The 18,763-nt window shown below is 47.0% G+C and overlaps 1 protein-coding gene across 3 annotated transcripts in view; it reads right to left on the bottom strand.

Moving 5' to 3' along the window:
* The window catches only part of mllt3 (MLLT3 super elongation complex subunit), a 52,585-nt gene that overhangs the window by 7,721 nt on the left and 26,101 nt on the right, over positions 1 to 18,763 (bottom strand). For all 3 annotated transcript variants that reach the window (XR_008835070.1, XM_056442167.1, XM_056442166.1), the window contains one exon: positions 16,408 to 16,977. Coding sequence is in view for 2 of the 3 variants with exons in the window: in XM_056442167.1 (XP_056298142.1) it covers positions 16,408 to 16,977 (570 nt within the window). In the remaining variant the exon portion in view is untranslated. The remainder of the gene's footprint in view (positions 1 to 16,407; positions 16,978 to 18,763) is intronic.

Below are 18,763 nucleotides of genomic sequence, written 5' to 3'. Positions count from 1 at the left end.
CAGCAGCAGGTGGCGCTCAACACAAGTCTCAGGTCCCTTTAGGAGCTCTGGGTCGTGATTGGTCGATGGCATTTAACAAGAAGGACGCCAGCGCCCCAACATGTTGCTCCTGCATCTCCCATTACCACCAATACCCCCAATGAACAAGAGTACAGCCAACTATCGATGAGTCAACTATGTCATATTAAGAATTCATGGTTTTCAGACACTCCTAGTAGTTTTTTAATGTGTGAATATTTTCATGTTTTCTTTTCCTCTGATAGTAATCACAATCTCTCTGGTTTGGGACTGGTTATCGGAGGGATGGACATTTTTTAAAACAATTTTCTGAGGTGATGCTATTGAACAAATAACTAATCGGTTAACTGAGAACACAGCCGACAGATGAATGGAGTCGGAGGTTAAGGCCTCTGGTGTGTAGAGGCCTCGGGGAGAGGAAGGTCGGAGAGAGTGCCAGTGATCTCAAACTACACACAACAAGGATCAGAACACAGCAGAGCACACGCCACTCATCGGTCTCCTGGAGTCAGCACAACCATTATTATGATGATATATATATGATCATTGTGGCCAAACCATCACAGTACTCACAAACACACATAACAATTTTAAAAATCACTGTAAGAGGTCAAATACAGGCCGATGATGTAACACTTTAAATGTGTCATTCATGATTATGATCACATGAACTCACTGTATTCATAATGTGTCCTTCAGAACATGTCAATGCGTCACATCCTTCACACCTGAAGGGCGTTCAGAGGAGAATGCAACATGAAGGACTGTGGCACCATGGAGTCGGAACACCTGCAGCACACCAGTAACTCTGGGCTGAACAATGACCCGTCCTCTGAAACAGACTGAACTCTTCTGGGCTTTGATTCCACTGGGAATACAAGCGCTGTGTCTATAATCATAGTACGAGTCATTGTCAGCAGTATTGTTACCATCAGAATCGTTCACAGCCAAGTCAAACCGATATATCCACCTCTAATATATAATAACAATAAGATAAGATTGTGTTTTTGTCCACATTAGTGAAGCCGTTGCTTCTCAAAGGAAGGTCGAGCCCCGTGTTGCTGCCAGGTAGTGGTATGAACAGACTCCCAGAATCTGCTGACGTTGTCCCGCAGTAAGTGGGATGGAGGCGGGGCTTCACTGTGGAGGCGGGGCTTCACCGCGTGTCTTTCTGATGAGTCTAAAATGTGGCGAGATGCGAGCGGCAGAAGAAACAGGAGAGAAACCGAGCGACGCGAAGACAAAAGGCGGAGGAGCGACTTCAACAGCCGCCAAACGGCCCCCAGCGGGTCTGTTGCTTTATGGGACGCTTCTTCAGGGGCCATCAATCTCCCCACGACTCCTTCTAGGGGCTTTTGTCCGTCTCTGCTCTGAGCCGCCCTCCTCTAAGACAATACAAGGTCCTCGGTGGGCATTGATCACCCTCCGCTCTCAACTCCTGGCCCGGTGAGGACGGCCGACGAGAACCAGAACCAGCTGAGCGGGACGCTTCCAAACACGTAGATTCATCCACACCAACTCACTGATACTGGAGTCCTCATGTCCTCATGTCCTCATGTCCTCATGTCCTCATGTCCTCATGTCCTCATGTCAGGCTCTCAGCTTCCTCCACCTGACGGAGACTTCTGAGCCCACATCCAGAGACCTGGTGTGGGCTCACTGCAGGACACAAAGACACACCAACAGACACCCAGAGACACCTACAGACACCTAGAGTCACCTACAGACACCCAGAGAGACCTACAGACACCTACAGACACCCAGAGACACCTAGAGTCACCTACAGACACCTACAGACACCTAGAGTCACCTACAGACACCCAGAGACACCTACAGACACCCAGAGACACCTACAGACACCTAGTCACCTACAGACACCCAGAGAGACCTACAGACACCTACAGACACCCAGAGACACCTAGAGTCACCTACAGACACCTACAGACACCTAGAGTCACCTACAGACACCCAGAGACACCTACAGACACCTACAGACACCTAGAGTCACCTACAGACACCCAGAGACACCTACAGACACCTAGAGTCACCTACAGACACCCAGAGACACCTACAGACACCCAGAGTCACCTACAGACACCCAGAGACACCTACAGACACCCAGAGTCACCTACAGACACCCAGAGACACCTACAGACACCTAGAGTCACCTACAGACACCCAGAGACACCTAGAGTCACCTACAGACACCTAGAGTCACCTACAGACACCCAGAGACACCTACAGACACCCAGAGACACCTACAGACACCCAGAGACACCTACAGACACCTAGAGTCACCTACAGACACCCAGACACGTACAGACACCTACAGACACCTAGAGTCACCCAGAGACACCTACAGACACCCAGAGACACCTACAGACACCTACAGACACCTAGAGTCACCTACAGACACCCAGAGACACCTACAGACACCCAGAGACACCTACAGACACCTAGAGTCACCTACAGACACCCAGAGACACCTACAGACACCCAGAGACACCTACAGACACCTAGAGTCACCTACAGACACCCAGAGACACCTACAGACACCTAGAGTCACCTACAGACACCCAGACACCTACAGACACCCAGACACCTACAGACACCCAGAGACACCTACAGACACCCAGAGACACCTACAGACACCTACAGACACCTAGAGTCACCTACAGACACCCAGAGACACCTACAGACACCTAGAGTCACCTACAGACACCTAGAGACACCTACAGACACCCAGAGACACCTACAGACACCCAGAGACACCTACAGACACCTAGAGTCACCTACAGACACCCAGACACCTACAGACACCCAGAGACACCTACAGACACCTACAGACACCCAGAGACACCTACAGACACCCAGAGACACCTACAGACACCCAGAGACACCTACAGACACCCAGAGACACCTACAGACACCTAGTCACCTACAGACACCCGGAGACACCTACAGACACCTAGAGTCACCTACAGACACCCAGAGACACCTACAGACACCCAGAGACACCTACAGACACCTACAGACACCTAGAGTCACCTACAGACACCCAGAGACACCTACAGACACCTAGAGTCACCTACAGACACCCAGAGACACCTACAGACACCTAGAGTCACCTACAGACACCCAGAGACACCTAGAGTCACCTACAGACACCCAGAGACACCTACAGACACCCAGAGACACCTACAGACACCTACAGACACCTAGAGTCACCTACAGACACCCAGAGACACCTACAGACACCTAGAGTCACCTACAGACACCCAGAGACACCTACAGACACCTAGAGTCACCTACAGACACCCAGAGACACCTACAGACACCCAGAGACACCTACAGACACCTAGATTCACCTACAGACACCCAGAGACACCTACAGACACCTAGAGTCACCTACAGACACCCAGAGACACCTACAGACACCTAGAGTCACCTACAGACACCCAGACACCTACAGACACCTACAGACATCTAGAGTCACCCAGAGACACCTACACACCCAGAGACACCTACAGACACCTAGAGTCACCTACAGACACCTAGAGTCACCTACAGACACCTACAGACACCTAGAGTCACCTACAGACACCCAGAGACACCTACAGACACCTAGTCACCTACAGACACCCAGAGACACCTACAGACACCTACAGACACCTAGAGTCACCTACAGACACCCAGAGACACCTACAGACACCTACAGACACCTAGAGTCACCTACAGACACCCAGAGACACCTACAGACACCTAGAGTCACCTACAGACACCTACAGACACCTAGAGTCACCTACAGACACCCAGAGACACCTACAGACACCCAGAGACACCTACAGACACCCAGAGACACCTACAGACACCTAGTCACCTACAGACACCCGGAGACACCTACAGACACCTAGAGTCACCTACAGACACCCAGAGACACCTACAGACACCCAGAGACACCTACAGACACCTACAGACACCTAGAGTCACCTACAGACACCCAGAGACACCTACAGACACCTAGAGTCACCTACAGACACCCAGAGACACCTAGAGTCACCTACAGACACCCAGAGACACCTAGAGTCACCTACAGACACCTAGAGTCACCTACAGACACCCAGAGACACCTAGAGTCACCTACAGACACCTAGAGTCACCTACAGACACCCAGAGACACCTACAGACACCCAGAGACACCTACAGACACCTAGATTCACCTACAGACACCCAGAGACACCTACAGACACCTAGAGTCACCTACAGACACCCAGAGACACCTAGACACCTAGAGTCACCTACAGACACCCAGACACCTACAGACACCTACAGACATCTAGAGTCACCCAGAGACACCTACAGACACCTAGAGTCACCTACAGACACACCTACAGACACCCAGAGACACCTACAGACACCTAGAGTCACCTACAGACACCCAGAGACACCTACAGACACCTAGAGTCACCTACAGACACCTACAGACACCCAGAGACACCTACAGACACCTAGAGTCACCTAGAGACACCCAGAGACACCTACAGACACCCAGAGACACCTACAGACACCTAGAGTCACCTACAGACACCCAGAGACACCTACAGACACCTAGAGTCACCTACAGACACCCAGAGACACCTACAGACACCTAGAGTCACCTACAGACACCCAGAGACACCTACAGACACCTAGAGACACCTAGAGTCACCTACAGACACCTACAGACACCTAGAGTCACCTACAGACACCCAGAGACACCTACAGACACCTAGAGTCACCTACAGACACCCAGAGACACCTACAGACACCTAGAGTCACCTACAGACACCTAGAGTCACCTACAGACACCCAGAGACACCTACAGACACCTAGAGTCACCTACAGACACCCAGACACCTACAGACACCTACAGACATCTAGAGTCACCCAGAGACACCTACAGACACCTAGAGTCACCTACAGACACACCTACAGACACCCAGAGACACCTACAGACACCTAGAGTCACCTACAGACACCCAGAGACACCTACAGACACCTAGAGTCACCTACAGACACCTACAGACACCCAGAGACACCTACAGACACCCAGAGACACCTACAGACACCTAGAGTCACCTACAGACACCCAGAGACACCTACAGACACCCAGAGACACCTACAGACACCTAGAGTCACCTACAGACACCCAGAGACACCTACAGACACCTAGAGTCACCTACAGACACCCAGAGACACCTACAGACACCTAGAGTCACCTACAGACACCCAGAGACACCTACAGACACCTACAGACACCTAGAGTCACCTACAGACACCCAGAGACACCTACAGACACCTAGAGTCACCTACAGACACCCAGAGACACCTACAGACACCTAGAGTCACCTACAGACACCTAGAGTCACCTACAGACACCCAGAGACACCTACAGACACCTAGTCACCTACAGACACCCAGAGACACCTACAGACACCTAGAGTCACCTACAGACACCCAGAGACACCTACAGACACCTAGAGTCACCTACAGACACCCAGAGACACCTACAGACACCTAGAGTCACCTACAGACACCCAGACACCTACAGACACCCAGAGACACCTACAGACACCTACAGACACCTAGAGTCACCTACAGACACCCAGAGACACCTACAGACACCCAGAGACACCTACAGACACCCAGAGACACCTACAGACACCTAGTCACCTACAGACACCCGGAGACACCTACAGACACCTAGAGTCACCTACAGACACCCAGAGACACCTACAGACACCCAGAGACACCTACAGACACCTAGAGTCACCTACAGACACCCAGAGACACCTACAGACACCTAGAGTCACCTACAGACACCCAGAGACACCTACAGACACCTAGAGTCACCTACAGACACCCAGAGACACCTAGAGTCACCTACAGACACCCAGAGACACCTACAGACACCCAGAGACACCTACAGACACCTACAGACACCTAGAGTCACCTACAGACACCCAGAGACACCTACAGACACCTACAGACACCCAGAGACACCTAGAGTCACCTACAGACACCCAGAGACACCTACAGACACCTAGAGTCACCTACAGACACCCAGAGACACCTACAGACACCCAGAGACACCTACAGACACCTAGAGTCACCTACAGACACCTAGAGTCACCTACAGACACCCAGAGACACCTAGAGTCACCTACAGACACCCAGTCACCTACAGACACCCAGAGACACCTAGAGTCACCTACAGACACCCAGAGACACCTACAGACACCTACAGACACCTAGTCACCTACAGACACCTAGAGTCACCTACAGACACCCAGAGACACCTACAGACACCTAGAGTCACCTACAGACACCTACAGACACCCAGAGACACCTACAGACACCTAGAGTCACCTACAGACACCCAGAGACACCTACAGACACATAGAGTCACCTACAGACACCCAGAGACACCTACAGACACCCAGACACCTACAGACACCCAGACACCTACAGACACCCAGAGACACCTACAGACACATAGTCACCTACAGACACCCAGAGACACCTAGAGTCACCTACAGACACCCAGACACCTACAGACACCCAGATACCTACAGACACCCAGAGACACCTACAGACACCCAGAGACACCTACAGACCCTAGAGTCACCTACAGTCACCTACAGACACCCAGAGACACCTACAGACACATAGAGTCACCTACAGACACCCAGAGACACCTACAGACACCTACAGACACCTAGAGGCACCTAGAGTCACCTACAGACACCCAGAGACACCTACAGACACCTAGACACCTAGTCACCTACAGACACCCAGAGACACCTAGAGTCACCTACAGACACCCAGAGACACCTACAGACACCTACAGACACCTAGTCACCTACAGACACCTAGAGTCACCTACAGACACCCAGAGACACCTACAGACACCTAGAGTCACCTACAGACACCCAGAGACACCTACAGACACCTAGTCACCTACAGACACCTAGAGTCACCTACAGACACCCAGAGACACCTACAGACACCTAGAGTCACCTACAGACACCTACAGACACCCAGAGACACCTACAGACACATAGAGTCACCTACAGACACCCAGAGACACCTACAGACACCTAGAGGCACCTAGAGTCACCTACAGACACCCAGAGACACCTACAGACACCTAGAGTCACCTACAGACACCCAGAGACACCTACAGACACCTAGAGTCACCTACAGACACCTAGAGTCACCTACAGACACCCAGAGACACCTACAGACACCTAGTCACCTACAGACAACCAGAGACACCTACAGACACCTAGAGTCACCTACAGACACCCAGAGACACCTACAGACACCTACAGACACCTAGAGTCACCTACAGACACCCAGAGACACCTACAGACACCTAGAGTCACCTACAGACACCCAGACACCTACAGACACCCAGAGACACCTACAGACACCTACAGACACCTAGAGTCACCTACAGACACCCAGAGACACCTACAGACACCCAGAGACACCTACAGACACCCAGAGACACCTACAGACACCTAGTCACCTACAGACACCCAGAGACACCTACAGACACCTAGAGTCACCTACAGACACCCAGAGACACCTACAGACACCCAGAGACACCTACAGACACCTAGAGTCACCTACAGACACCCAGAGACACCTACAGACACCTACAGACACCTAGAGTCACCTACAGACACCCAGAGACACCTACAGACACCTAGAGTCACCTACAGACACCCAGAGACACCTAGAGTCACCTACAGACACCCAGAGACACCTACAGACACCCAGAGACACCTACAGACACCTACAGACACCTAGAGTCACCTACAGACACCCAGAGACACCTACAGACACCCAGAGACACCTACAGACACCTACAGACACCCAGAGACACCTAGAGTCACCTACAGACACCCAGAGACACCTACAGACACCTAGAGTCACCTACAGACACCCAGAGACACCTACAGACACCCAGAGACACCTACAGACACCTAGAGTCACCTACATACACCTAGAGTCACCTACAGACACCCAGAGACACCTAGAGTCACCTACAGACACCCAGACACCTAGTCACCTACAGACACCCAGAGACACCTAGAGTCACCTACAGACACCCAGAGACACCTACAGACACCTACAGACACCTAGTCACCTACAGACACCTAGAGTCACCTACAGACACCCAGAGACACCTACAGACACCTAGAGTCACCTACAGACACCTACAGACACCCAGAGACACCTACAGACACCTAGAGTCACCTACAGACACCCAGAGACACCTACAGACACATAGAGTCACCTACAGACACCCAGAGACACCTACAGACACCCAGACACCTACAGACACCCAGACACCTACAGACACCCAGAGACACCTACAGACACATAGAGTCACCTACAGACACCCAGAGACACCTAGAGTCACCTACAGACACCCAGACACCTACAGACACCCAGATACCTACAGACACCCAGAGACACCTACAGACACCCAGAGACACCTACAGACCCTAGAGTCACCTACAGTCACCTACAGACACCCAGAGACACCTACAGACACATAGAGTCACCTACAGACACCCAGAGACACCTACAGACACCTACAGACACCTACAGACACCTAGAGTCACCTACAGACACCCAGAGACACCTACAGACACCTAGAGTCACCTACAGACACCTAGAGTCACCTACAGACACCTAGAGTCACCTACAGACACCTACAGACACCTAGAGTCACCTACAGACACCCAGAGACACCTACAGACACCCAGAGACACGAGACACACCTAGAGACACCTACAGATGCCCACTCTCTCCCTCACTTTTCACCATTTTCATTGAACCGCTAGCTGCTGCCATTCGTCAGAATACCATCATAAAAGGAATCCAAACACTCAATACCCATCACAAAATCAGTCTTTATGCCGATGATATATTGCTCTTCCTCCAAAAGCCATATTCATTGTTACAGGAAACTATTAAAATTATAGAAACATTCTCCAAAATCTCTAACTACTCAATTAACTGGAACAAATCATCCATCCTCCCATTAGACAGTAACAGTTGGGATGGGGCAGGCCACACACCACCTATCCCTTTTTGTACTGGTGTCATCACTTATTTAGGAATACATATTTCCTCCAGGCTGTCAGAGCTGTTCACACTCAACTTCACTCCACTACTTAAAACAATAACCAACGACCTCCTCCGCTGGATGAAACTTCCACCGTCACTCATGGGCAGAATAGCAACAGTTAAAATGACAATTCTTCCTAAAATAAATTACCTATTCACAATGATTCCATCTCAACCCACCCACTCCTGGTTCAAATCTCTTGACTCACTCATCACTAAATTTTACTGGAAAAATAAGACGCCAAGAATCAAACTGGCCACTTTACAACAAACAAAAAAACAAGGAGGACTTGAAGCTCCAAATTATTCTCACTACTCACTAGCAAACAAACTTCAATACATTCTTAAATGGATCCACCCCACTCACTCAGACAACACCTGGTTAGACATAGAACAAACAACTAAGGACATCCAGATTTCAGACCTACCATTTCTCAGCCAATCAGTCAAACGCCATCCTTGCTTCAAAATGGTAACAATAGCAGAAACTCTGACAGCCTGGTGGAAATTCCACAAAATCACTAATATCACTTTTGCACCCTCAAATTTCACCCCAATATGGAACAATCCGGACATTCTAAGCAGTAATAAGCCTTTAAATCTCCACATGGTCCACTAAAGGCATCACTCATTTGAAACACATCTTTAACAACAGTTAAACCAGTCACATCATTATACAAACAGGCACTGAAAATAATGGACCAGAAACCAATAACCACACATCACTGTTTAATTTTACATAAATACAAGCTTTTAAGTTTCGACAGCTTCATTAAGTTTTCCTTTCTAAAACTCATCTTTAGATGTGCAAACAACATAGCACCTTCTGTACTCTGTCTTAGTGTGACAAAAACGTGCACCAGGAGAGTGGCCACTAGGGGATCAGTGGGTGGCAACTGCACAGCAGAGATGCGCAAAACCACTTTCGGTCAGTCATGTTTCTCAACAAAAGGGACCCGATTCTGGAACGACTTACCGACGGAACTAAAAACACAAACTGAACTGAAAACATTTAATAGCAAGGTAAAACTCTGGCTAAAAGTAAACCAGGGATGTCAACACTGAAACACACGCCCAGCCTGCACACACCATACGCACACACTCAATTTAATGGGTTTTTATTGTATTGTACGGGTTTTATTGTATTGTATTAACTGTGTTTAGTTTAGAGGATCTACTGCCTGTGTTGCTCTTGTATATATCTTATTATCTTATGATGTGTATGGTTAGGTGTATGAACACTCAGTCTATGCATGGATGTTTTGTCAGGTCTTCTCTGTGTATGGAGAGCTGTCTGCACACATACACCACTTTTAGATTAGTTTTAGATCTAGACATGTTTCTTGTTTCTGTTTTGTTTTGTTTTGTTTTAGAAAGGCCTGACCAGGGACTGGGGTTGCAAATTAGCCAATTGGCTAGAAACCTTCTGTATCACATGTACACTTTGTGTAATAATGTGCGCTGCTTTGTCCCTGACAAATAAAATGTAAAATAAAAAAAAATAAAAAATAACAATACCCTGGTTTCATTCCCCCATTTGGTCCAGAAGTACGGCATCGGGAAAAATCACTTTCTGGAATATCTACAACTTAAATCATCCCTTCAAACAAAATTCAACATTAAGGCCACACATTTGGAATTACCTCCCTCATCCTCACAGTTAATTAATATCACCTCCTCAAATAAATTAATCTCAAAAATATGTAGCATAATATCACACTCTGAAATAATAACCATACCAATAATAAAATGGTAATTTGATTTAGCTATCACTCCTGATGCCGACTTCTGGACCAAAATCTGTACTAATATATATTTTATGACCAAAAATACAAATTTACAATTAATACAATATAAAATACGTCACAGAATTCACTACACTGGGCACAAAATGTTTAAAATGGGTTTCACTACAGACATCTGTCCACATTGCATGCAAAATACTCAGGATAGTTACATTCACGCCACCTGGCACTGCACACCAGTTCAACACTTTTGGAAACAAATAACTGAGTCATTGTCTGTTTTCCTGGGCTGCCTCATCCCATTATCCCCATCACTCTGTTTACTGGGAGACATCTCATCTATAAACCTGAGCAAAACAAACTGCAAAATACTTCTCGTGGCCCTAACTATCGCCAAGAAAACAATCCTCGTGAACTGGAAATCAAGGAATAACACACATATCTCACACTGGAAAAATTTAATGTCAGAATATATTTCAATGGAACAACTCACCTCATCTATCATTTACAATACAACAGAACACCACGACATCTGGTCATCGTTCACTATATTTTTACAAACATGACACCACTCCTCTTATTTATTAGTTAATTCATAATGCACACACACATATACACATGTACACATGCATCTGTCTTTCTTTCTTCTTCTCCTTCTAATTATTATTATTATTTTTGTTTTGTTTGTTTTTTGCTGTTTTTTTCTTTTTCTTTTTCCACAAATACTCTGACTTTATGATGTTATGTCCATTGTTTTGTCGTCTGCATTGTTTATTGTCCTCTAGGTGTTATGTCTATGTATTGTCTTTTTTTTAAAAAGTTTAAAAAGAATAATAAAATAATAAAAATAAGAGACACCTACAGACACCCAGAGACACCCAGACATACCTAGGCAGAGGTCAGAGGTCAACGAGGGGATCCTCACGCACGAGCGGCGTCCCCGTCCCCCGAGTTGAATCTCTGGGTCAACTCAGCCGACTCTCACATGTCTGCCCCTAGAGCCTGATGCTCACGGTAAACGTATTCGATCGGGAGCGCGCGAGGGTTTTGATAACGTTAGCGGAAGAATTTACGTGACAACATCTGGTTTTGCAAAGTTAGCGGAAAGAACCACGTGAAACAACATCCGTTTATCAAAATAAGATGTCGACAAATCATACACTAAGATATAAAAGTAAACAATGAACTGATTTTGTATCTTTATAGATCGTTTCTGAGATTTAGCTTAAATTATGCTAATTTGGTTTAAATCCTATTTATCAGATCGATCTCAGTTTGTATTTGTAAACGATGACGCCTCGATAACCACCAACGTTAATCACGGAGTTCCACAGGGTTCTGTGCTTGGACCAATTTTATTTACCTTATACATGCTTCCTTTGGGCAATATTATCAGGAAACACTCCATAAACTTTCATTGTTATGCAGATGATACTCAACTATATTTATCGATAAAACCAGAGGAGAGCAACCAACTCGGTAAAATTCAAGCATGTCTTAAAGACATAAAACATGGATGACCTGCAACTTCTTGATGTTAAACTCAGACAAAACCGAAGTAATTTTAATCGGCCCTGAGCACCTCAGAAATCAATTATCTGGTGATGTGGATTCTGTAGACGGCATTGCCCTGGCATCCAACACCACTGTAAAGAATCTTGGCGTTATCTTTGATCGGGACTTGTCCTTTAACTCCCACGTAAAGCAAATCTCAAGGACTGCATTCTTTCATCTACGTAATATTTCAAAATCAGGCACATCTTGTCTCAAAAGATGCAGAAAAATTGGTTCACGCGTTCGTTACTTCGAGACTGGATTACTGCAACTCCTTATTATCAGGCTGCTCTATAAGTCTCTTAAGTCAACTCCTTATTATCAGGCTGCTCTAATAAGTCTCTTAGGTCCCTCCAGTTGATCCAGAATGCTGCAGCTCGTGTTCTCACTAAACTAAGAACAGAGATCACATCACTCCTGCACTAGCTGCTCTGCACTGGCTCCCAGTAAAATCAAGAATCACTTTTAAAATTCTTCTCTTAACCTACAAAGCCTTGATTGGTGATGCACCATCATATCTTAAGGAGCTTGTAGTACCATATTGCCCCACTAGAGAGCTACGCTCACTAAATGCGGGGCTACTTGTAGTTCCTAGAGCAGGGGTGCTCACACTTTTTCAGCATGCGAGCTACTTATTATGTGACCAAGTCAAGGCGATCGACCGACGGGGTGCTAGTGACTTTTTCTTTGCTCCGTCCCGATGCGCGCAAACCGGTGTCGGAGCTCCGCGCATGCGAGACGGCGGGCAGAGGACTGTTAATGCGACACGTAGAGACAGAAATGACATGCTTCTGCTGTAATGTGACGCTATAGAGAAAGTGACAGGGGGGCGGGTCAATTTTTTTTAATGTCATGCGATCTACCAATACTACGCCGCGATCGACCGGTCGATCGCGATCGACGTATTGAGCACCCCTGTCCTAGAGTCTTAAAAAGTAGAATGGGAGCCAGAGCCTTTAGTTATCAAGCTCCTCTTTTATGGAACCAGCTTCCAATTTCAGTCCGGTAGGCAGACACAGTCACCTCGTTTAAGAGTCGACTTAAGACCTTCCTCTTTGACAGAGCTTATAGTTAGGGCTGAATCAGGTTCACCTGGTCCAGCCCCTTGATATGCTGCTATAGGCTTATAGCTGCCGGGGGACGTTTAGGATGCACTGAGCACCTCTCTCCTCTTTTTTCTCTCCTTAAGGATGAATTTCCATCTCTCAATCACACGTTACTAACTCTGCTTTCTCCCCGGAGTCCTTTTGACTTCACGTCTCATGGGGTCATCGGACCCTATGAGACGGCATAGATCCTATCTGCTGATGGATCATCGAGGTCTGGGTCGTGGAGTTCCTGCTCCTGACTACGCCACTGTCCTGTTGAGACTCCGCCCACTGTTGAGACTCCGCCCACTCCTCCTCCCCACCGCCATCTGCCTGATGGATCGTGGAGGTCTCCATCGTGGAATATGCCTACTATGAACTATTCATACACTCTGTCATATTCATTGAATGTATTTTAACTCTAAATCTGTCCTTCTGTACACATTACATCTATTGTTCTGTCCATCCTGGAGAGGGATCCTCCTCTGTTGCTCTCCTGAAGGTTTCTTCCCTTTTTTCCCCCTGAAGGGTTATTTGGGAGTTTTTCCTGGTCCGATGTGAGGTTTTGGGGCAGGGATGTCTATGTGTACAGATTGTAAAGCACTCCGAGACAAATTTGTAATTTGTGAAATTGGGCTATAGAAATAAACTGAATTGAATTGAATTGAACATTAAAACATTTTTGCTGTACCAAGGAAGAGTTTATAAAAAATAAGTCAGACTTTTGTATGTTAAAAAAAGTCCTGTATATAGATTTCCCCAAGAGTTCCAGGAAATGAATGATGCAGATGTGTTCCATACATATCTGAAATCCCCTACAACAGCAATCAAACAATTTGAATGTATCAATTAGGACATTTTTAAAAGTAAAAGTCCTAAATGGTTAAAGAAATCTGTCATTTTAAAAATGTTTGAGGCGCTCTAGATATGTTTTCCCTCAGAGTCCCAGGCAACGACTGATGCAGATGTGTTCAGTACGTCCCTGACTTCCCCTAGCCTGGCAATCAAACATATTTACTGTCGCAATTAAGAGATTTTTCAAATTAAAAGTACTAAATGTTTAAAGAAATCGGTAATTTCTTTAATGTTTGAGGTGCTTTATATATGTATTTCCTCATAGTCCTAGGCAATAATGCTACACAATAAATAGAATGCTTCAATCGACACCGTGATCGGTATTATCGGATCGGCAGATACTGATTTCAGTGATCGGTGATCGGCACCAAAAAACCTGATCGGTGCATCTCTACTAGAGACACCTTCAAATACGCACAGAGACACCTAAAGACACACTCATTTATTTGACCTATTTATTCAGCTTCTAAGAAGGTTAAATGTCCACGTTATAGCTGGAAATATTAATAATTTCTTTTTTGAAATATAAATCATATTTTGCAGATATTTAATATGCACTTGTACATTTTAAGTTTGGTAAAAGGTTAAAAAAAAAGTACATTAAACGACATACAATATAAAATGTCACCGTCCAAAGGCTCTAAGAAATGAAAAAAACGTTATGGTTAAGTCTTTTCTCAGTCTGAGTGGAAGAGATGAAACATTTTGTGACAAATACTAACCAATCATCCTCAAAATACCACAAAGCACCTTCCAGCCATCTACAGAGCATGTTTCTAAACACAGCCGTGTCCCCCGGTGCCACGTCCAGCGTGCTAAAGAGGTTCCCGTGCCGACGCTCTTTCCCTTCATGTCGTCACCTACTCTACATTTCCTCCTCTCTGCCGTTTCTGGCGCTTGTGCTGGGAGGAAAACACCGAGATCAAACAGGCGGTCGCATGAGAAATGAGAACGGCGCTCTGTCGGCCCGGCGCTCGCCCACCGGAGAGGCTCGCCTGGGGAGAATCAAACACCTGGCATTTGTCAACCCACATCCCCTTTGCAGCCGGCCCGACCCCCAGCCTCGGCATGGGGAAACTTAAAAAGGCATTTACATACAGCGCAGACAAAAACACGGGCTGTGCTTGTGCTAAGTAATAACTCCCCTGGCTAAACGAGCTGGCCCTAAGGAGAAAGATACACAAAGACCCCCATGCTTTATACAAGCGGTAGAGAATAGAAATGAAAACACCGTCGCATAAAAGAAAGTTGCTCAAAGCTCAGGGATTTAGACCTTCCTCCCACAAGCGCTCACCCCCTTTCTTCTCTCCAAAGCTAAAAGGATTAAAGGGGAACTCTGTTCCATTCACTGCGGCCTCTCCCCTTTCTCCTCAGGTGTTGTAAAACCATAAATCTTTCTCGTCGACTCTTTATGGGGAGCTTCTCCACCAAATGTCTGTGGACCAGGCAACCCAGTCAAATGTCAGCCTATTCATGAGAGACATGTTCTCATCCTGCTCTCGATGTGGAGCTGGAGAGGAATACTGGAGCACATTCCACATCCACAATGACCTCCTTGGCCAAGCACAAAGTGTAAAACATCTGTGATCTGCTGTTAATAGTTCAACACGACTGCATGTTGTCACTACCCTACTCCAGTTTTGTTCACTTCCTGTTTGGCCACCCAGATGAATGCAGCTAGTTAATGATGGCCACCCCTTCTGCCCCCTGGAGTCCACCGGACTCCCATTACAGAAGATTCCTTCTTTCTTATAGTGCTTCCACGCTGTGGAAGGACTGAAAACCAACAAACCATCCCGTTTAAAGCCCTGGAAGAACTGGACCTCTTTCCACAAGCCTTCCCTTCACTACTTCTCTCGTGAAATGGCCTGACAGCTCAAATCCGAGAGTCCAACATGCTCTTAAGAACTCTTACATTCTTTAGGTTTTGATAACGGTCAGAAAGAAGAAGTTCTACTTACATCTTTGGTCGACTGGTCCTCCATATCCGAGTCATTGAGGTCCACCAGGTCCCGGAATTGCGGCAGCGTTGACACCTTCCTGCGGTCCGCCTCGTCAACTTCTGGTCGCGGTTTACTTGGTCGCCCCAGTGATTTATCCTTCAAGAGACTCTTATCCAAATGTTGAGAGTCTGACCCCGATGGCTGCTTCCCTGATGGATCCATAAATCCCTTTTTACGTTTTTTGGTCACATGCTCGTCGCCATCAGGAGCCGACAGGCGCTTGTTGAGCGCCGACCCGTGGGTCGTCCCCTCAGTCCGATGCTCCTTGGTCAAAGACTTGGGTTCCTTGAAGCCCATTTTAGGATTGATATCTCTAAGGGGCTGGTTCTCTTTGGGTTTCCTGGAAGGTTCTTTGGGGGCTTTGCTGGGCTCCCAGCCGGAGTCTCTGAAGGCACTTTTGGGCTCTTTCAAGTCTTTTGGAGGCTTGTCTTTGTGGTCCTTGGAGGGCTTGTGGAGTTTGGAGAAGCTGCTGCTGTTGGTGCTGGTGGTTGTGGTCAGAAGGGTGATACCGCTTCCCTTAGAGCCGTCCTGTGGACTTGTGAGAAACAGCCTTCATTGTACCAACACATCCTCCGCAACAAAAGGCATCGAGACAATGAGCAACAGGTTTAGATTTCGTGGTAGTCCAAATCGTGATATACGAACTGCATGATGGCAAGTTCAGTCAGGTCTGAAAAAACACACAAGGCATTCTAGCCAATATTTAGGGTGTTACACAGAACCATCTAAGCTACAGAAGAATAAACTTCAGCTCAAAGGATTAAGGAGCGGGGTAGAGGGAAATCCCACTTTAGGTCAGTGGGCAAACATAAAAGGGAAAGCCCATAATTAGCTCCTGAGAAACACTGTTGCCTGAGGACGTTATGGGCTCTTTTTATTGCTGTGATAAAAACCGATATAAGAAAGTACCACTCCTGGCTCAATAAACCGAAACATGAAACACATTTGGGGTTGAAATCTCAGCTCTCAGGAGGAAACACGTTGTCCTCTTGCTCTTCGTGTTGCCTTTGGACTCCACTAGACTACATGTAGAAGTTCTCAAATGCACAGGACCAAATAACAGGCAGCAAGGTCAACTGAAGGTTAATCTTCTGCCTTTTTACACAAGAGAAAACATGCATGCCGCCCTGCAGCTCGGCCTTACCGCCTGGGACTCGCGGCCTATTCTTAAAAACATCTATGTGCTTAAAGAGCAAACTCAGGACTTCTATTGAACCGTGCTGCTCAGTGGGGTGAGGGGGTGAGGGGGGTCTTTCAGCACCACACCCTTAAAAGTGGAACGAAGGGCAACGTGGAGGAAAAGGAGGAAATGCATTCCTTCCAACGGCGGGGGCCGTTTGTCCCCGGGTCCCACCTACAGCCCCCTAGTCAATATTCCATCAATGCAGTAAACCCATCAAAGCAGTCTAGACGACGGGGGCGTGTCCCCACCACCTCTGAAACCTTTCATGAGGTGCATCCGTCGGTGACCCCGGGGCGTAAAGCTGTCCGCTCGTCTCTAAACTCCAGCGAACTCCTCCGTCTCCCTCCACATTAAACCGCCTTAGTGCCTCTGCTGCCATCAACACGGAGGAGATCACTGAAGTGGCACTTTTTATCACCGCTTTCAGCAGCGTGACATGGGCAGGTCAGCAGGTGAGCCAGCTCATGTAAATCACTGAAGGGCATCGTCATTACAATCAGATACTGAAATATGTTTCACTTTCTAGAAATTTACTATTTCTGATATATGTTATTACTTTGGCGCCTTATTTACGTTATGATTTCTGACTATAGCTTAGACTTCGCAGCAGTGTATGAAGTCATTCCCCACTTTCCCAGATGCAACATCTAAGCGTTAAACACATTAGAATACATAGAACTGATATTCTGAAATGAGCCATGTAGTTATGATTTGTTAAAAAGATATCGAATGTGCAGACCCGTGAGGACTTGACGGGGAGGTGTCACGGGGGGACCCAATTTTCAAAATCTCACACACACACACACACCCCTAACCTGGCTCTTAAATTACACTATTTAAAATGGCCTAAAAACAACACATAATGGAAACATGCTGGCTTATTGACACACGTGATTTAGTGCCTCGCAGGTCTCTAATGTCTCATATCTCACCTGTAGCTTCTAGGCCCATCATCTCTCTTCCCCATCCTCTTTCATTGTCTTTGTAAAACATATGAAGTTCTTAAAAAGGACATCGTCTAACCCACAGGTCATCCCAGATTCACAGCATGTCTTAAAGTCTTGGAAGTCTTTGAACCTGCTAAATGTGTGGGGGATTAGGGCCTGGATCATGTGAAGGGGTAAAAGCTTT

The sequence above is a fragment of the Pseudoliparis swirei genome, chromosome 21 (genome assembly GCF_029220125.1).
Source record: "Pseudoliparis swirei isolate HS2019 ecotype Mariana Trench chromosome 21, NWPU_hadal_v1, whole genome shotgun sequence".
NCBI classification, from domain to species: domain Eukaryota; kingdom Metazoa; phylum Chordata; class Actinopteri; order Perciformes; family Liparidae; genus Pseudoliparis; species Pseudoliparis swirei.
The sequence above is the reverse complement of the archived record's forward strand: the minus strand, read 5'-3'. Positions and strand labels throughout refer to the sequence as shown.